General features: G+C 55.1%; 1 protein-coding gene and 2 non-coding genes across 3 annotated transcripts; all 3 read right to left on the bottom strand.

Annotated features, from left to right (window-relative positions):
* Window positions 1–436: 436 nt before the first annotated feature.
* TRNAK-UUU (transfer RNA lysine (anticodon UUU)) lies at window positions 437–509 on the bottom strand. The gene has a single exon. It is a non-coding gene; the product is annotated as a tRNA-Lys (tRNA).
* Window positions 510–3,102: 2,593 nt separating this feature from the next.
* TRNAQ-CUG (transfer RNA glutamine (anticodon CUG)) lies at window positions 3,103–3,174 on the bottom strand. Its single transcript has one exon. It is a non-coding gene; the product is annotated as a tRNA-Gln (tRNA).
* Window positions 3,175–10,030: 6,856 nt separating this feature from the next.
* LOC135976009 (transcription factor HES-7-like) lies at window positions 10,031–19,415 on the bottom strand. The gene is made up of 4 exons (XM_065570228.1): window positions 19,313–19,415; window positions 18,775–18,870; window positions 17,058–17,145; window positions 10,031–14,852 (listed from the first exon to the last, which is right to left on the bottom strand). Exons 1-4 carry the CDS (start codon window positions 19,352–19,354, stop codon window positions 14,479–14,481), a joined length of 600 nt encoding a protein of 199 aa, XP_065426300.1. The 5' UTR covers window positions 19,355–19,415; the 3' UTR covers window positions 10,031–14,478.
* Between the last annotated feature and the right edge of the window lie 1,417 nt (window positions 19,416–20,832).

Genomic DNA, 20,832 nt, shown 5'->3' on the forward strand with positions numbered 1-20,832 from the left:
AAAGATATTACCTCCCTTGCCTCTTCCCTCACACACACACAATCAGTCAGTAGGGCGAGCAGCCATTTAACACACACACACACACACACACCTTGTAACCAGTCACTGGGGCAAGCAGCCATTTCTCTCTCTCTCTCTCTCACACACACACACACACACACACACAATGAGTCACTGGGGAAAGCAATCATTTCACATACACACACACCCTTGTGATCAGTCCTTGGGCCTCACAACCATTTCACACACACACACACACACACACACAAAGAGTCACCGGGGAAAGCAATCATTTCATACACACCCCCTTGTGATCAGTCCCTGGGGCTCGCAGCCATTTCACACACACACTAAAAAGAGTCATTTTTAGAAACTAAGCCGCTGTTTCTGAACCACTCAAAATGCCACAATTTACTCGTTTGCCAAAAGCGAGACTCGCCCGAACAGGGACTTGAACCCTGGACCCTCAGATTAAAAGTCTGATGCTCTACCGACTGAGCTATCCGGGCTCGCTGTTGCTGGAGGATCAGCAGGAGAGTGATGAAACATACTGGCTTTTTCGCAGCCCCTGAGCAGCCGTTCTTGTTGGGGCTCCGCTCACCAAGCCCTTGTCCTCTTCCGTGTGCCTGAATGAGCAGGGGCTCCTCATCTAGCGCCCTGCAGCTCGCTTGTCTGCCCAGCCCAGCTAGAGAGCCAGCCCCCCCTTCCTTCGCTGCCTGCAGCTAATCTAGCCAGTTCCTCCCTCTGAGAGTCTCTGTCCCGCCTTTTCTAAGGGCATCTGCTCTATCCACTTCCCCCTCTCTCTGATGGCAGATCCAGGTTTCTGACAGTGTCTATCAGTCTATGTATCTGACCATCTCTTTCTAATGCCAGCTGGTCTATCAGCATCTCATTTGTGTCTTCCCTTCCCTTCTTTCTTCCCTGCCTTATATCTATCTAGTTCTGGTGGTATTTAAGCTATCTACCAATCTATCCCTTTCTAATGGCATCTATTCTATCAGCATCTGTCCTCTCGCTTCATTTTCTATCTGTCTCTGAAGGCATATATCTATCAGCCACCTTATTCCAACGTCTATTCTATCTATCAGCATATAATCTATCACTTCTTTCTTTCTTTCTATTTATGATAGTATTTTATCTATCTATCCCCATACACTCCCTCTATCTGTCTATCTATCTATCCATCCATCCCCAGGCACCCCCTCTAACTGTCTATCTCTGTACACCCCCGCTATCTATCTATCCCCATCCACCCCCTCTATCTATCTATCTATCTATCTATCTATCCCCATCCACCCCATCTATCTATCTATCTATCTATCTATCTATCCCCATCCACCCCCTCTATCTATCTATCTATCTATCTATCCCCACACACACCCTCTATCTATCTATCTATCGATCCCCATCCACCACCTCTATCTATCTATCTATCTATCCCCATCCACCCCCTCTATCTATCTATCTATATATCTATCCCCACACACACCCTCTATCTATCTATCTATCCCCATCCACCCCCTCTATCTATCTATCTATCTATCTATCTATCCCCATCCACCCCCTCTATCTATCTATCTATCTATCTATCCCCACACACACCCTCTATCTATCTATCGATCCCCATCCACCACCTCTATCTATCTATCTATCTATCTATCTATCCCCATCCACCCCCTCTATCTATCTATCTATCTATCTATCTATCCCCACACACACCCTCTATCTATCTATCGATCCCCATCCACCCCCTCTATCTATCTATCTATCGATCCCCATCCACCCCCTCTATCTATCTATCTATCTATCTATCCCCACACACACCCTCTATCTATCTATCGATCCCCATCCACCCCCTCTATCTATCTATCTATCCCCATCCACCCCCTCTATCTATCTATCTATCTATGTCTGTCTGATGGCATATGTGACACAGCGGGGAGTGGGGAGTATTGACCTGGGAATGTTGCAGGGGAGTTTTACTGGGACTGTGTGTGGGATGGGAGACTTTCCTTGAGGGAAGATACCTGAGCATGTAACAAGCCCAGGAGGGGGGTTGGGGCCAGGTGACACCTTCTGCCTGGGAAACTGGACAAAGGCTGGAGGAGGAACCCGGGGGAGGGGGTGTGAGACGGCTGGAAGGGGTTTCAGTTTGGAGCTGGCTGGGGAAACAGAGGGAGCCCTAGCGCTGGGGTCTAAGCTCTCTGCCCCCCAGAAAGACTTGATTGAGGGGTCCTGGTTGTACCTACAAGCTCTGTTTGGGACTGTGTTCCTGTCGTCCAATAAACCTTCCATTTTACTGGCTGGCTGAGAGTCACAGTGAATCGCAGGAAGTGGGGGTGCAGGGCCTGGACTCCACTACACTCCGTGATAGTGTACATCTATCAATTGCTGATGGTATTTATCTATCAATCTACATATTATTAAACCATCTTTTTCTAATGATGTCTATTCTAGCTATCAGCTTATAATCTATCACAGCCTTTCCTTTCTTTCTTTCTTGTGCTGTCTTCATCTATCTAGCTATCTAGCTATCCCCATAAACCCTATCTATCTATCTATCTATTCTTTCTTTCTTTCTTTCTTAGCACCTATCTATCTATTTCTGATGGGATCTTATCTCTCTATTTCTCATCTATCAATCACTTTAGGATGTAAAGTATCAGGGGGTAGCCGTGTTAGTCTGTATCTACAAAAACAACAAGGAGTCTGGTGGCACCTTAAAGACTAACAGATTTATTTGGGCATAAGCTTTCGTGAGTAAAAATGCATCCGTGCTATGCATCCGAAGAAGTGAGGTTTTTACTCACGAAAGCTTATGCCCAAATAAATCTGTTAGTCTTTAAGGTGCCACCAGACTCCTTCTTTTTTTAGGATGTAGGCCCCTTGTATATAACTGAGAAAAACTGTTGTTGCAGTCCCCATATGAAAGAAAAAGAGAAAGGAAAAGGAAAACACAGCAGAGAAAAGAAAAGCGAACAGAACCGTCAGGCAGGGAACTCTAGAGGGTGGAGAATGGCTCATCGAAGTAAAATGCTCAAAGAAAAGTTTGCACCAAAGGTGAGGAAAGATGAACTGTTAAACTAAAAAGCTGTATAGCCCAGGTTCCACCGAGATTTGAACTCGGATCGCTGGATTCAGAGTCCAGAGTGCTAACCATTACACCATGGAACCAGCTGACTGCTCTCCCTTCCAGAGCATTTGTAATGACTGCACCGCCAGGGTGCCAGTCACCCTGAGGTGCTTTGTCAGGGGTTGACCCAAGCCTGGAGTTGAAGACAACGAAGCACAATGATCTAAAGCACTACCCAGTGCGTGCTGCCCAGACTCCGAGTGCCCCAAGTACCTCCCCGACTCTCGGTGACCTGGGTGCAACTGCAGCTGGAATAATGTGTCCAGGTCAGAGGGCCACAAGCAGGGCCAGCCTTTGGGGAAATGGCACCCTGGGGAACTGGTATGTTGGCACCACTGCCTCCCCACACACTGCCCCGAGCTCCCTATCACAACCTCCCCACACAGGCCAGCCCCACTCCTCTTGCCTACGACCACTGGAGAACAGCGGCTGCGGGCCGGGCACCCAGCTCGGAAGGCAGCGCCGCCGCCAGCAGCAGTGCACAAGTAAGGGACGCAACGCCGTACCGTGCCACCCTTGCCTCTGCAGCTCTGCGCTTTGCCTTCCGAGCTGGGCGGCCGGAGAGTGGCAGCTGCTGGCCAGGAGCCCAGAGGTGCCATCGCTGTGAACTGCCAAGCCAAGAGGTGCGAGGGGTTGGCCCCAGCGCAAATTAAGCACTGATGGCACCCCCGACGGGACCGAACCTGTGGATCCTGGGGTGATGAAGTGGGAATTTTGGTAGTGTTTTGGGGAAGCCGGTGCGTGTCTCAGTTTCCCTTTGTGCTTTGCATTGCTATGTGCAGCGCACAAAGAATTAAAAGCCGCTGTGGAGGCAGAGCAGGGATGGGGTGGGTACTGTGTCACCTGACAGTCTGCAGTGGTATGAATGGGTCATTTAGGATTGGCTCAAACCAATCTACACACACACACACCAGGAGCCAAAGAGAAAGAGAGGGGTTGCTTGAAGGCCCAGTTTCCAAGTATGGCAGGAGCGGTATGGGTCCTTGAAGCCTGATGCACTAAAGGGGTCACTCCCAAGGGCCTGGGGCATAGACCAGACCCCGTGGATCTGTGCCAGCTGGGGCAGTCAGAGGTTTAGCGACACCCAGAGCATGGGGCTGTGTCCCTGGCCCTCTTGGCTAATAGCCATTCATAGACCAGGAACTTATCTAGTTCTTTTTTTGAACTCTGTTATACTATTGGCCATCACAACATCCTCTGGCAATGAGTTCCACAGGTTGACTGTGAAGAAATACCTCCTTACGTTTGTTTTAAACCTGCTGCCTAGTAATTTCATTGGGTGATCCCTGGTTTGTGTGTTACAGGAAGGCGTAAGTAACACTTCCTTATTGACTTTCTCCACCCCAGTCACGATTTTATAGACTTCTAGCATATCCCCCCTCAGTTGTCTGTTTTCTAAGATGAACAGTCCCAGTCTTTTTAATCTCTCCTTACACAGCTGCTCCGTGCTCTTAATCATTGTTCTAGGCCATCTCTGGACCTTTCCCAGTTCTAACAGATCTTCTTGGAGATGGGGCGACCTGAACCGCAGCAGTATTCATGGTACAGGAGTGTGTTCCCAATGCCAAAACCCAACACAACCTCATCTTTGTGGGCTGCTGTGTTTTAGAGGGGTCTATGGTGTAATGGTTAGCACTCTGGACTTTGATTCCAGTGGTATAAGTTCAAATCCCAGTAGAATCAAGTGTCTTCAGTGTAGAGTTCAGTCCTTTGGTACCCTACCCTGCCCCATACCCTGAATAGGACAGCAACACAAAACTTTCATTGCCCCCACCAACCTCTGAGCTGGTCCATATAGGCAAACTGGTAACACATTGGACAGTGAGATAAACCTGCCTGCCATCCACAATTACAGTGTGTGCACAGATATCCTGCTGATGGGGAGAGATAGAGGGGGTGTATAGAGATAGAGGGGGTGTATGGGGATAGATTGATAGAGGCAGGGCTGGCTTTAGGTGCCTTTTTAATTTTTTTTACTCATCCGGCGGCGGTCCGCTCCGGGTCTTCGGTGGCATAGGGTCCGCTCCAGGTCTTCCGTGTTCCTTCGGTGGCGGGGGGGTCCTTCAGTGCTGTGACCCAGAGCGGACCCCCAGCCGCCGAAGTGCCGCCGAACACCTGGACCGCCGCCGGGTATTCGAATCGGGCCATGCAGGTCCTAAAGCCGGCCCTGGATAGAGGGGCATATGGGGATAGATAGATAGATAGATAGATAGATAGATAGATAGATAGAGGGGGTGTATGGGAATAGATAGATAGCAGGGGTGGATGGGGATAGACAGATAGGGGGTGTACATAGACGGGGGTATGGCTGGGGTGTGGGGATTGATGGACGAATCAAGAGGGGGTTTACAGAGGAACAGCGGGATCGATAGATGAATAGAGGGGTGTGTCTGGGGATAGACAGGTGATGTTGTGACGTTATTGACATAAACTGGGACCATATAGATCATTGTTGCAACCAAGGTCCTGTAGTGGCACCCAAATCTTGTATAAAGGGGGTCAAATGGGGTGTCTAAGACAAGGTTATGGTTGGCTGGTTATGATTATGCTGTCTATATGTGTGTATCAGTTTGGTAGTTGAAGTTATGAATATTGGCTCTATACGGTCTGTATGGCAAACTTATGCTATGCTGCTGCGTGACATCCCAGACAAGCTGAGATTAGCTCTGTCTAGCCTGCCTGATGGCCCATTAAGGACCATCAGCTATACAATGGACCCATTGAGAGAAGGCAAATATGCCTTCAGACTCAGCAAAGTATGCAGGAACTGGCCCATGTGACTCCAGACTCCATTTTGCTGTAATTTTCCACAGTAAGAACAAAGAGGTGTCCTTACACCTGGAAAAGACTGTATAAGGCTCAGGGCCGGCTTTAGGCCGATTCAGCCGATTCGGCTGAATTGGGCCCCACGCCAAGAGGGCCCCGCGCTGCAGCTCTCCACCCCGCCCCCAGCTCACTTCCCCCTCCTCCCCTCCCCTGAACGCTCTGCCCCCTCCCCTGCTTCCCGCGAATTTGCGGGAAGTCTGAAAAGAAGCAGGGGCGGGCCGGCAGCACAAAGTAAGCTGGGGTGGTGGGGGCGCAAGAAGGGCTCCGGGGAGGCGCGGCCCATTCCCGCAGGCCCCAGCGGCTCTGGCCCGGCTTGGCTCCAGCGCGGCCCCCGTGGCGCCGCCCGGCTCGGCTTGGCCCCCGCGGCGCGGCCCGGGTCTGGCCCGGCCCCCGCGGCGCGGCCCGGGTCGGCTCTGGCCCGGCCCGGTCCCCGCGGCTCGGGTCGGCTCCGGCCCGGCCCGGTCCCCGCGGCGCGGCTCGGGTACCCCCCCCCTGGCGCGGCCCCCGCGGCGTGGCTTGGGTCCCCCCCGCGGCGCGGCACGAGTCTCCCCGTCCCCCCCGCGGCGCGGCGCGGCTCGGGTCTCCCCCCGTTCCCCCCCCCCCGGCGCGGCTCAGGTCTTCCCCCCCCCGGCGCGGTGCGGCTCGGGTCTCCCCCCCCCCGGCGCGGCGCGGCTGGGCTCGGCTCGGGTCTCCCCCCCGGTGCGGCCCCCGCGCCGCGGCTCCGGGTCAGACCCAAGCCCGGCAACCCCGGCCGGAGCGCGGCTCGATTCCTGGGGGCGGGGCTTGCTGCAAGCCCCGCCCCCAGGAATCGGGCCCCGCTCTTGCTAAAGCCAGCCCTGATAAGGCTGATGCCTCATCTTCATTTTGTCTTCAATCCTGCTTCATACCTCTGGAAGGACTTTGCTACAAGCTGAAGCTTTGAACAAAGGACTGAGGACCCATCCCAGCAGGGGATGTATTCCAGAGACTTAATTTGAACCTGCAGTTTATTCTATCGCTGCTGCAAGCCTGAACCAAGAACTTTGCCATTGCTGGATGTAATTGATTCCATTTAACCAATTCTAACTCTCTTCTCTATCTTTTTTCTTTTATCAATAAAACTTTAGATTTTAGATTCTAAGGGATTGGCAACAGCGTGATTTGTGGGTAAGATCTATTTGTATATTGACCTGGGTCTGGGGCTTGGTCCTTTGGGATCGGGAGAATCTATTTTTCTTTTATTGGGGTATTGGTTTTCATAACCATTTGTCCCCATAATGAGTGGTACTGGTGGTGATACTGGGAAACTGGACTGTCTAAGGAAATTGCTTGTGAGACTTGTGGTTAGCCAGTGGGGTGAGACCGAAGTCCTCTTAGTTTGGCTGGTTTGGTTTGCCTTAGAGGTGGAAAAACCCCAGGCTTGGGGTGTAACTGCCCTGTTTAAGCAATTTGTCCTGAGTTGGCACTCTCAGTTGGGTCCCACCAGAACCGCTTCGTCACAGATGTGCACATGGATGGCTAGGAGGGATAGATCGAAGGGTCTGTATGAGGATGGACGGGCAGAGGGGTGGGCACAGATAGAGGGAGGGGTAGAGAGCTGGTGCTCCAGGTACTGTACCAGGAGGGCATCTGAGCCAGGGGTCCCTGTTTGCAGAGGTCATTAGCTCGTGTCCGTGCTGCATCGGGGGATGGGCAGGCAGCTGCTGGCCCGCGGCTGGAAGACACTGTGATGTTGTGCAGTCTATATGGTTTTATAAAAACATGATAATAAGTCAATATAATGTAACTGGGATAGTTTTAGAAAAATATGGTAAAATGTGAATATAATGTAACTGGAATATGCTTCATGCAAAAGGTCTCTTGTAAGGTATCATTACAAAGCTTATACTCTACTGAGTGTGATCATCTGATTTGTATAAATGTACCACTCTTGTATCTAAAACTAGAAATATAAAATATAACTCTGAGGGTCTATTGTCATTATGTAAAGTGTGGGCCATTAATGATGGTTTGGAATCTTGATGACTCCCATTGTCTGCAGATGGCTGTATTTACCTGTGAGTCTTCCTGTATATGTGTGTGCTGGCAAGTGGGTAATGAAGTCTTGCAATGACATGTGATCATGTCACCTGAACTGGAATCCATCTTTAACCTGGTGCTTTTCCAGTGAGGGGGGGTGGAAACCCAGAGGGACAAAGGGTTCCCGCCTTATGCAAAAGATATATAAAGGGGGGAAGAGAACAGGGAGGGAGAGGAGCCATCATGAAGAATCCCCTAGCTATCACCTGAGCTGCAACAAGAGCTGTACCAGGGGAAAGAATTGTGCCCAGGCCTCGAAGGTGTCCAGTCTGAGAAAAAACTTACTGAAGCATCTCTGAGGGTGAGATTATCTGTATTCAGTTTGATTAGGCATAGATTTGCGCATTTTATTTTATTTTGCTTGGTGACTTACTTTGTTCTGTCTGTTACTACTTTGAACCACTTAAATCCTACTGTCTGTATTTAATAAAATCACTTTTTATTTAGTAATTTACTCAGAGTATGTATTAATACCTGGGGGAGCAAACAACTGTGCATATCTCTCTATCAGTGTTATAGAGGGCGAACAATTTACGAGTTTGCCCTGCATAAGCTTTATACAGGGTAAAACGGATTTATTTGGGTTTAGACCCCATTGGGAGTTGGGCATCTGAGTGCTAGAGACAAGCACACTTCTGTGAGCTGTTTTCAGGTAAACCTGCAGCTTCGGGGCAAGTGATTCAGACCCTGGGTCCGTGTTGGAGCAGACGGGAGTGTCTGGCTCAGTAAGACAGGGTGCTGGAGTCCTAAACTGGCAGGGAAAACAGGAGCAGAGATAGTCTTGGCACATCAGGTGGCAGCTCCCAAGGGGGTTTCTGTGATCCAACCCGTCACAGTCACCTTCCCCCCATTCTCTCGCTGCTATCAAAAGCAGCAGGCCTCAAATCTGGCCCTGAGAGTCCGGGAGCGCCCCCCCCCCCCCCCCCCGCCACACACACACACACACACACACCCCGGGGGCTGAGTTGCAGATCTCAGCCCCGATTCCCCGGTGAGGGCAGGGACACACGTGGACTTTCTATGACACGCACTCGTGGTTCCAGCTTGGCCCGGCTGCTGCGATGCCTGGGGCACTCTGCCTCGCTGGGGCGCCCAAAGAAGTGTTTTTCCATTTGGTGCCACGGTGGGAGAGGGCCACTGTGATGAAGCGGGGGGGGTGGGTTTGCTTAGTGTTTTGTGTGAGCACTGTGTGTGCCTCAGTTTCCCTGTTAAACATGTGTGCTGCATGTTTAACAGGGTGGTGGGCAAGTTGGTTTGTTGGTGCGGAGGACTAGGTGTAACCTCACCTAGCAGCCAGGACCCCAGCTGTCGGCCTGGAGATGCGGGACCCTAGTGACTGGTGACCGGGAGGCCGGTTCTGGCCAGTGAGAGGACAATGAGCTGAGGAGAGAGGCCCCTGGTGACCTGACCAATCAGTTCCAGTCAGAGGGGAACAAAGGACGGAAGAGAGAGGGCCCAGCGACCTGTTTACCTGGGATGGAAGAGAAAGGACATGGGAGAAGCTGTTGGGGAAGATGATATAGGATGTAGGGTAGAGATGGGGGGGGGCATTTCTCCTTCTAGGGGTGGAGGCCCAGGGGCCCACAGCAAGAGAGGGCAACCTTCACGGGGGGGGCGTCACGCCAAAGGAGGGGTCCTCCCGCGGAGCCAAGGACCACGAGACCCATGACAGCCACACGTGAGGCTGGGGGCTTGTAGACCCCTGGCGTGGCCTCACCAACAGACAGGAAGCCCGGTGTGACCCGTACAACAGGAGCGGGGCTGGGGAGTGTGAATCAAGCCATCTCAGATTTCCCCGCCAGCCCCTTTAAAAAAAAACCCCAAACCATGCATGTACATGTGGGAACGTGCCTGTGCAAATGCATGCATGTCACATGTGAACACAGACATGCAATGACACACTCACAAACCACACTTGGGGCTGAAATTTCACAGCCTTTTTCCCACCACCCTCCGAAAAGACATGTGGGCATGGAAAAAATGTGATTCACTTCTGTCAACTTTTTAACCAGTTATTTTTATTAGCAAATGAAGCATTAATTGTACAAACTACATGATGGACAATCACACACACACACACACACACACAGAGTTTTCATGGCTCCTACTGTGATGGAAAATCACACACACACAAACACAGAGTTTTCATGACTCCTACAGCCCACCAGGGTATAGCAGAGCTTGGTGAATAATGGCTATTTTGATTCCGAAAAACGGGAAAAAATTTGTTTCGGGTCAAACTGATTTTTTTTTCACATTGCCGGCAAATCCGAAAAACAAAAACCCAAGTTGATTCGGGCCGGACTAAATGGTTTGTTCAGCCTGCAACTAAACATTTCGTTTTGACTTTCAGCATTAATGTTTTTCCACATTTTTCTTTGGTTTGTTTTTGAGAAAAAAATGGAAGGAAAGGGAATTGGCCAATCAAAAAGCCCTTGCACTGGGAAAAATCGAAACATTTGGATTTAAAAACGTCCAAATGTTTCTTTTCGACTGTTTCCAATATTCTTTTCTTTGCCCCTTAAATGACCAAGTGGGTGAAATCAACCCAAGTTCATGATATTTTTCACACATGGAGCTCCCCAAAAAAAGTTTCAGCTGAAAAATTTCACCCAGTCCAGCCTTCACAAAGTTCAGGGATCCTCCTTACCCTGAAGCGGGATTTTTCTGTAGGGCTTTTGTGAACGTTAGGCCTACCAGGGACTTACTTGATGAAGGGTTGTCTACACTTAAAACATTACAGCGGCACATTTGTCTGGATAATCCACCTAGAAGATTTCCTATTGCTGTCTACACAGGGATTTAGGTTGGCTTAACTATGCCGCTCGGGGGGGGAGGGGGTGTCAATTTTTTCACCCACCTGAGCAACATAGTTATGCCACCTAATTTTCTAGAGTAGACCAGGCCTAGGGCTGGCTACCCATGGACCTGCTCTTCCAGGAGACATGAGGTGTTGGGGTCTCGGAACTGGCTGGAGTGAATAAATGGGGCAGTAACTAACCAGTGGAGGATGTGGACAGACAGTGGGCACCCCAAGTACAGATCAATTAACATCTAAGAATGGGAAACTTAGTCAAGCAGAATACGTGAGCTCAGTGAGGAAGGGACAGTGATGGGCCAAGAGGGGAGAGGAGGGGGGATAAGATCTGGCTCTCACCTGGGACTGATGAAGAGACAGCCCAAGGCAGCTTGGCTGACTTGATGTCTTAAGCTTGGCTCCTCCATGCTAACCTAAGGACTTCACAATTCCAGCTGACTAATAAACCCAACTCTGTAGAGCCGGGCGTCACTGCAGATACCTGCTGAGGTGCATGGGTCCCTGAAGAGACTTTGACCAAGGGTTGATCTCAGCTGGACTCACTGGGCAGAGCTGACGAGGTGAAGCAGGAGCCCAACAAAGCTTAGAAGCCTGTGCAAAGTCAGATGGGCATCAAGAAGTTCAGCGCTGCTGGTGTTAGCGGTGGGATGCACTTTCCACCTACAGCAATGTTTTCCCACACCAGACTTGGAGCGGGTTAAAAGCACACACACAGCTATAGAGAGGTGCACACACAAACAAATATATAGAGAGAAACACAACTCAAATATAGAGAAATAAAGACACAGCTATACAGAGACACACCCAAAGGACACAGACACATAGAAAGCAAGTCAGAAAAATTTCAACCTACCAGTTTGCCACTGGAAAATTGGCCAGCTCATCGAAAACTAACATTTCATGGGAACATGTCCATTTCAGTGACCTTTTGCGTGGGCAAAATAATCAAAAGGAAGCGTTTCACTAACCATCCGCCTGGAAAAGTTTTGATTTTTCATTCTGAAGCGACTTTGCGTTTCAAAATGCACTTCTACTTTAAATTTCGTTTCCAGGGCTATATCATAAGCAGTGAAACCAGAATGGAACATTCTGATTGGGCCAAGAAGGTTTTATTTTCCCCTGAACATTTCATTTTCTGGGGAATTTCCATTTGTTGTTGGTGTTCCAATTTGGAATGAATCCCCCCCCCCCCCCTGAAATTGCAGAATTTCTAACAAAACAGAAATTCTGGGTACCACATTACAAACGGACATCAGACACAAATGCACACAATGGAACAAAAATACACTTCCACACTTTTCCCTTTGTGCAGGGATGGGAGAATATTTGGGGGAAATCGTCCTCTTCTCTTAGAACATGACAATTTCCTTCATGCTTCGGCATCCCACGACAAAGCCCACAACTTGTGGGTGGTTCACACGGTTGGAATTCAAGATTATAGTTTATAAAACACAGAGCTTTTAATAGAGTCTGATATAAAACGCCAGTGTAGACACCAAAGGCCTCTATCCATTAAAAGAAAACTTTCATAGCAAGCTTGGTGGTGCAACAGTTTGCCTATTAGCCTTTTAGAATACAAAACAGCCATTAAAAGGTTGTGGGTTCAAATCCAACCAGATTTCAAGTCTTATTTTTGCTACTTACCTGTAAAAAAAATGATTGAGATTCCTACAGAAATCAAGACTTTCCAGGACTTATCGCTTAGCTTTAGGGATACCAGGCTAAAGATGGTTTTTGGTGGATGCTAGGAGCTGGAATTCTTTGGCAAGCATCAAGCGGGCAATAGAGCTAGATAATCAGAATTCGGGCTAGGCCAAATTCTTCGGATGACACTTTTTTCCACCAAAAAAATGCAGCTTGGGGATCGACCGAAATATTTTGGCAAATTTGTGTTGAATTCAATGAATTGTTTCAGTTTTGGGGGTGGGGATTCAAAATGTGTCATTGTGACGGGCTCAAAACAAAACATTTCCATTCAAAAGCACTTTTCATTCCACATTTCACTTCTATTTTATTTAGTTATGTCGTTTGTTTTAAAAGCTCCAAAATGAACCAAGTCGAACGAAAAGTTTTGGCTGACCTGAAACAATTTTGGGGGTTGGTTTATTTCTGCTTTCGGTTGCTGGAAATTTTTCTTTTTTAAATCAGTTGGCAGGCAATTCAACACATTATTATTTGTCCCAAGTTTTGAGTTTGGCCAACTAACAGAAAAATCCCACAATTGAAACAGCTCAGACAGAACCACTTTCACATCCGGCCTGAGATTGTCAAAAGCAGCTGGTGATTTTTGGCATCTTCGTTTTGAGTTTTGAGTGTCTACCTTGATTCACCACCCAAAGAGTCTCATGATCATAGAATCATAGATTCTCAGGGTTGGAAGGGACCTCAGGAGATATCTAGTCCAACCCTCTGCTCAAAGCAGGACCAATTCCCAACTAAGTCAGAAAGTGCCTTCTGAAAATCTGGTCCTGTTAAGGTTGGTTACCTGCAATCATGACTTACTTTTGCAAATCTTTGCCTGTGAACCTAGGATTGCGCAGATGGCAGGGCATGTGAACTAGGTAAGTTGTGGCTAGCCATCAAAGATGGGTTTTAGCAGAACCGTCTTTTTGTTCTGTGTTTCTCTGGCACCTCACATAATACGATAATATAAGCAATAATGATAAGGTTCTCAGAAAATCTGCATTCAATTCCCGGGTCTACCAAGGCCTCCTTGGCACGTCTACACCATGGGGTCCCAGGTACAACACTGCCACTATACCATTGTAGTGTCATGGTGTAGACACTTCCTACCATGGCAGCTAGATCTATGGAAGAATTCTTCCGTCAAGTTAGCTTCGTCTACACCAGTGCACCGGAGCTGTGTTGACCTAACATTTAAGTGTAGACCAGGCCTAAGTTGATGCCACAGTTCACCCACTGTACAGCTGAGCTGATAATTCCTTCTTGTCTACTTCGACTTGATCTGGGCAAAAAAGCTGAGTTTCCCCTGTTGCGTGCACACCAATTCCTGGCAGCCAGGTTTCAACTGCCGGGGTAGGGTCCATAAACAAATCTGCTCTAGTTTAAATAAGGCCATTTCTCCGCTTCCCATTTAAAAATTGAACGGGGGGGGAGGTTTAAATCCAAAAATTTTTCCAACTGAAAAGTCAGTTGTCACTGAAGAATCAAAAGCTTTCATTTCAAAACCGTCAGAATGAAACAGTTCGCCCTATTCATAATTTCAACCCTATTTAAACACACAGGGGATATTTTTAAACAAAGAACATGGAAGAGAATTTCCAAACAAAACGTCGGCCCTCCCTGACAAATCAAAATGTCTCATTTTAGATCCAACCCCCCCCACACAAACGCACCCCTCCCCCGAAGCCAGGAAATTGGTCAACCCGCCACAGATTCACGAGCCGTTTCGGTGTCACCCAATCTGCATTTTTCACCGGAAAACACGTTGTGGATTAAAAAAGTTCCTCCCCGGCTCTACCAAAAAGACATGTTCCCGGCTCAGGCCAGGAAACGGGACCTGCGGGGGGCAGAGGATTTGCAAGGAACTGGCAATATAGATAAACTTTACATTATATACACGGCCTGAAGGGAGGGGTGAGTGCTATACACGGAGCTCTGTACAGTGTCTGCATTGCTAGCCCTATGGCCACGGTCTCCAGACGGCCGGCTGCGGGGGCTCCCCTTTCGAAGCTGCTGCCTCGTCCGTGTGTCTCTGAGGCGTCTCCGGGGCCCCGGGGCGGTGAAAGGGTCGGTGGCACGGCTGCGCGGGCGAGGAAGGGCTGGGGGAGACCGGGCAGGCAGGCGGGGGAGGGAGGCCAGGCCGGAGCCTGCAGGCCGGCTCCGGCGGCACCTGGCGGCACTTGGCAGCCAGGTAGAGGTTCAGGGTGTCGAGCAGCTGGCCCTGCATGCAGGGCTGGGCGTCGCGGACGAAGGCGGAGAGCCGCAGCAGGCATTCCCGGAAGCCCAGCAGGTAGCAGCGCTGCAGAGGGTCGGCCTCCCCCGCCGGATCGGCTCCTGGGGGGGCAGCATGGGAGGGGGGGTCAATGCCATGCATGGGGGGGGGACAGCGACACACAGACTGGGGGGGTTAGTGCATGATTGGGGAGACAGAGACACACACAGGGGGAGGGGGGTCAGTGCCAGGCATGGGGGGGAACAGTGTCAGGTATGGCAGGGACAGTGACACACACTGGGGGAGGGGGTCAGTGCCAGGCATGGGGGTGGGGGGGCAGAGAGACACACACTGGGGAAAGGGGGGTCAGTGCCAGGCATGGGGGTGGGGGGGCAGAGAGACACACACTGGGGGAGGGGGTCAGTGCCAGGCATGGGGGTGGGGGGGCAGAGAGACACACACTGGGGGAGGGGGTCAGTGCCAGGCATGGGGGTGGGGGGGCAGAGAGACACACTGGGGAAAGGGGGGTCAGTGCCAGGCATGGGGGGGGGCAGAGACACACACTGGGGGGGGGTCAGTGTCAGGCATTGGGGGGGCAGAGAGACACACACTGGGGGGAGTCAGTGCCATGCATGGGGGGGGCAGAGACACACAGTGCCATGCATGGGGGGCAGAGAGACACACACTGGGGAGGTCAGTGCCAGGCATGGGGGGGGGGGCAGAGAAAGACACACAGGGGTAAGGGGGGTCAATGCCAGGCATGGGGGGGAAGAGACACACACTGGGGAAGGGGGGCAGTGCCAGGCATGGGGGGGCAAAGAGACACACACTGGGGAAGGGGGGTCAGTGCCAGGCATGGGGGGGGGACAGAGACACACACACTGGGGGAGGGGGGGTCAGTGCCAGGCATGGGAGGGGCAGAGACAGACATTGGGAGGGTCAGTGTCAGGCATGGGGGGGGGCAGAGAGACACACACTGGGGGTGGGGGGTTATTGCCAGGCATGGGAGGCATAGACATACACTGGGGGTCAGTGCCAGGCATGGGGGGGCGGAGAGACACACTTGGGGAGGGGTCAGTGCCATGCATGGGGGGGCAGAGACACACAGTGCCATGCATGGGGGGCAGAGAGACACACACTGGGGAGGTCAGTGCCAGGCATGGGGGGGGGCAGAGAGAGACACACAGGGGCAAGGGGGGTCAGTGCCAGGCATGGGGGGGCAGAGAGACACACACTGGGGAGGTCAGTGCCAGGCATGGGGGGGCAGAGACACTCAGTGCCATGAATGGGGGGCAGAGACACACAGGGGCAAGGGGAGTCAGTGCCAGGCATGGGGGGCAGAGACATACACTGGGAGAGGGGGGGCAGTGACAGGCATGGGGGGGGCAGAGAGACACACACTGGGTGAGGGGGGGTCAGTGCCAGGCATGGGAGGGGCAGAGACAGACACTGGGAGGGTCACTGTCAGGCATGGGGGGGGCAGAGAGACACACACGCGGGGGGTCAGTGCCAGGCATGGGGGGGCAGAGACACATGGGGGGGGGTCAGTGCCAGGCATGGGGGGGCAGAGACACACACTGGGGAAGGGGGGACAGTGCCAGGCATGGGGGGCATAGAGACACACACAGGGGAAAGAGGGTGTCAGTGCCAGGCATGGGGGGGCAGAGAGACACACATGCGGGGTGTCAGTGCCAGGCATGGGGGGGCAGAGACACATGGGGGGGTCAGTGCCAGGCATGGGGGGGCAGAGACACACACTGGGGAAGGGGGGACAGTGCCAGGCATGGGGGGGCATAGAGACACACACAGGGGAAAGAGGGTGTCAGTGCCAGGCATGGGGGGGCAGAGACAGACACTGGGGGAGGGGGTCAGTGCCAGTCATGAGGGTGGGGGGGCAGAGAGACACACACTGGGGGGGGTCAGTGCCAGGCATGGGGGGGGGCAGAGAGACACACACTGAGGGAAGGGGTCAGTGCCAGGCATGGGGGGGGCGGAAAGACACACACTGGGGGAGGGGTCAGTGCCAGGCATGGGGCGGGGCAGAGAGACACACACTGAGGGAAGGGGTCAGTGCCAGGCATGGGGGGGGGAAGAGACACACACTGGGGGAGGGGTCAGTGCCAGGCATGGGGGGGCAGAGACAGACACTGGGGGAGGGGGTCAGTGCCAGGCATGAGGGTGGGGGGGGCGGAGAGACACACACGGGGGGAGGGGGTCAGTGTCAGGCATGGGGGGGCAGAGAGACACACACGGGGGCAAGGGGATGGGTAGTGTTGTACATGGGACACACACACACACACGGTGCCCGCCCGCCAGCAGTGCCCTACCCCGCCCGGCGGGGGCGCTCCAGTCCCTCAGGTAGCGCACGGCCAGCTCCAGGATCTCGGCCTTCTCCACCTTCCGGCTCTGCAGGGTCTGCAACACAAGCGGCCACGGACGGGGCTGAGGTGACCGGGGAAGGGGGGGTGCAGAAGGTGGGAAGGCATCAATGGGAGAGGGGGGAGGGGGCTGGTGGCAGAGGGGGGCTGGGGGGCTCTGGCTGGGGGTTGGTAGGCTCTGGGCGGGGCTGTCTGGGTGGGGCAAGGCGCTCAGAGTGGGGGCTCTCTGGAGGGGGTAGGGGTCTCAGGGCGGGGCTTGTCTGGGTGGTGGCTGGGGGTTCAGGGCAGGTCTGAGTGGGGGCTGGGGTGGGGGCTCTCTGGGTGGACATGGGGCTCGGGGCAGGTCTGCCTGGATGGGAGCTGGGGGGCTCTGGGTGGGGGTTGGGAGGCTCTGGGTGGCTGTCTGGATGGGGGCTGGGGGGCTCTGGGCGACGCTTAGGGTGGGGGCTGTCTGGGTGGGGGCTGGTGGGCTCTGGGCGGGGGCTGTCTGGGTGTGGGTTGGGGGGCACTGGGCAGCGGCTGTCTGGGTGGGGGTTGGTGGTGGGGGCTGTCTGGGTGAGGCTGGGGGGCTCTGGGTGGGGGGCTCTGGACGGCGGCTGTCTGCGTGGGGCACGGCGCTCGGGGTGGGGGCTCTCTGGACGGGGTAGGGGGTCTCAGGGCGGGGCGTGTCTGTGTGGAGATTCGGGGAACTCGGGATGGGCGCTGGAGAGTAACAGGGAGTGTCTACGTGGGGGCTCAGGGCAGAGAGCGGCGGGTGGGCACTGAAGGGTAGGGGGCTCTGGGCTGGGCTGTCTGGGTGGGGTGTCAGGGGGGCTGGAGGGGCCCTGAGTAGGCACTGGGGAGTAGCGTGTGTCTGGATGGGGCAGGGGTCTCGGGGTGGGGCTGTCTGGGAGGAGGTGGGAGCTCTGCGTGGAGGCTGCCTGGAGGGGGAGCGGGCTCTGGGCAGGGGTGTCTGGGGTCTGGGGGGACCCGGGGTTGGCACTGGGGAGGTAGAGGGTGTCTGGGTGGGGCAGGGGGCTCGGGGCAGGTTGTGTCTGGGTGGAGATTGGGGGGCTCGGGCAGGCGCTAGGAGGAAGGAGGAGTCTCTGGATGGGGGATGGGGTCTAGGTGCAGGGGGGCTGGGTGGGGTTTGGAGGGTTTGGGGTGGGAGTTTCGGGGTCTCTTGCCAGGGGGGTCTAGGGGCTGGGGGGACTCTGGGTAGGCACTGGGGGGTAGCGGGTGTCTGGGTGGGGTAGGTGGCTCGGGACGGGTTGTTTCTGGGTGGAGGGTTGCAGTGGGGGGGGCTCGGGGCCAGCGTTGGAGGGGAAGGGGGCATCTTTGGGTGGGGGCAGGGGGCTCTGGGTGGGGGCTGTCTGGGGGCAGGGGGTGGATGGGGGCAGGGCGCTCTGGGGGGGCTCGGGGCGGGTGCCGGGGGCTCACTGGTGGGGGAGGTCAGGGGGCAGGGAGTGGATGGGGGCAGGGCAGGGCAGGGCGCTCTGGGTGGGAGGGCAGGGGGGCGGATGCGGGGCAGGGGGGAGGGGCGGTTGCTGGGCGCTCTGGGTGGGGAGGGCAGGGGGCAGGGCGGATGGGGGGCAGTGGGCTCTGGGGGGGCTCGGGGCGGGTGCCGGGGGTTCTCTGGGGGGGAGGGCAGGGGGCACCCCATGGCGCACGGCCGGGGCGCACTGACCTGGTGCCGGGTCCTGTCCAGCAGCAGCACCCGCAGCTCCTCCAGGCTCCGGTTGATCCGCTCCCGCCTGCGCTTCTCTGCCAGCGGCTTCAGCATCTGGCCGGGAGAGCGCAAAGGAGGCGCGAAGCCACTCAGCCCCCCACGGCACTGGGGCGCCCGGACCCCCGAGCCCCGCAGCCCCCGGCTGGGGAACCCGCTTCGCCCCCCCGTGCACCGCCCGCTCCCCTAATACCCTCCCGAAACCTGCCCCCCGACCCCCAACCCCCCCCGAGACCTGCCCCCGCTCCCCAAATACCCCGCCCGAGACCCCCCTGCTCCCCAAATACCCCGCCCGAGACCACCCGCTAACCCCCAAATACCCCAACCGAGAGATTCACACACACACCCTATCCCCTAAATATCCCCAGAGCCCCCCCCGGGTGCCCCAACCCCTGCTCCCGCTACTTGCCTCCTCCCCGCCTCCCGCAGTGCCCCGCGTGCGCTCCCGGGCCCCCACCCGCCTCCCCGGCCCCTCCATCCCGCGGGGGCCCTAGCGCACCTTCCTCAGCGCGGCGGGTTCCGAGACTCCTTTGGTCACCATGGTGGCCCTGCGCCCTGCTCCGTGTCCGGGCGAAACAAAGGCGCTGCCGCGCAGTCAGCCCCTCTTTTATAACCCCCCGCCCCGCCGCGAGGTGCCCAGCGAGCCGGCCAGGCCCCTCCCTCCCCCACCGACCGCCCCAGACACCTGCCCCCTCCCCTCCACCCCCCCCCCCCCACCACCAGCCCTTTGCTCTTCGCTGGGGTTGTTTTTGCTCCAACCTGCTAAAATTCCCCGGGGTGTGAAGAGCAAATTGACCCCGAGTCTGGCACGGGCCGGGCGCCCCCTCCCCCTTCCTCCCCGGGCTCAGGGCTGAGGCCTGGAAGAGAGACGGGGGCGCATTATGCCACCTACGCGCATGGCGCGGACCCCCGGCAGTGGGCGCACGCTGCCAAGCGCATGGCACGGACCCCCGGCAGTGAGCGCACGGTGCCAAGCGCATGGCAGGGACCCCCGGTAGTGGGCGCACGGGGCCAAGCGCTCGGTGCGGATCCCCGGCAGTGGGCGCACGGGGTCAAGCGCCTGGCGCGGACCCCTGGCAGTGGGCGCACGGGGTCAAGCGCCTGGCGCGGACCCCTGGCAGTGGGCGCACGGTGCCAAGCGCTCGGCGCGGACCCCTGGCATTGGGCGCACGGTGCCAAGCGCTCGGCGCGGACCCCTGGCATGGGCGCACGGAGCCAAGCGCCTGGCGCGGAGGGCGCGGCCCAGGACGCACGCGACAGATGTGGCTGCGCTGGGAGCGGGGGCACAGCTGGCGCCTTTAGGAAACCGGAGGAGATGAGGGGGAGCGGGGTATGATTAGTAGGGAGGGGACACAGGTGAAGGGGGAAGGGAGAGAATGCCCGTCCAAAATGGGCCGGGGAGGGGCGGGCACGAAGGACACCCCCCCGCCCGCCGCCTGCGAGGAGGTAGCCAAACGGAGGAGGGGAGTGGAAAGAGGGACGGGGGCAGGATTGGGTGCGTGGAGATGGAGAGGGGGAGGCAGAAACGAAGTGGTGAGGGTCAAGGAAAATTCGTTTCTCCCCCCGCCGCCAGCCCAGCCCAGGAGCTCATCTGGCTCTCCCCGGTGGAGGCTGGGCAGATTGGGCCTCCCGGCTGGGTTCAGCCCCAGCCACCAGGGGGCGAGTTTTGGTCCAGGAAAATGGGAGTCTAAACCCAGCTCAGTCCGGTGTTCACACTGTGCTGTTTTCCCCGTGGATGCGAAGTTTCTCCCGTGAGTGTTCTTGTGCACTGCCCCCTGCTGGAGAGGATGTGACGGGGGGTCGGGGGGTGGGGTGGGGGGGGGGCGGTTACCATCTGGCATCCAGCCTTTGGTTCCTTGTTCTTAAAAAGCAATAATAGAAAGAATCAACAGAGGGTCCTGTGGCACCTTTGAGACTAACAGAAGTATTGGGAGCATAAGCTTTCGTGGGTAAGAACCTCACTTCTTCAGATGCAAGAAGTGAGGTTCTTACCCACGAAAGCTTATGCTCCCAATACTT

Source organism: Chrysemys picta, chromosome 16 (assembly GCF_011386835.1).
Source record: "Chrysemys picta bellii isolate R12L10 chromosome 16, ASM1138683v2, whole genome shotgun sequence".
NCBI lineage: Eukaryota > Metazoa > Chordata > Testudines > Emydidae > Chrysemys > Chrysemys picta.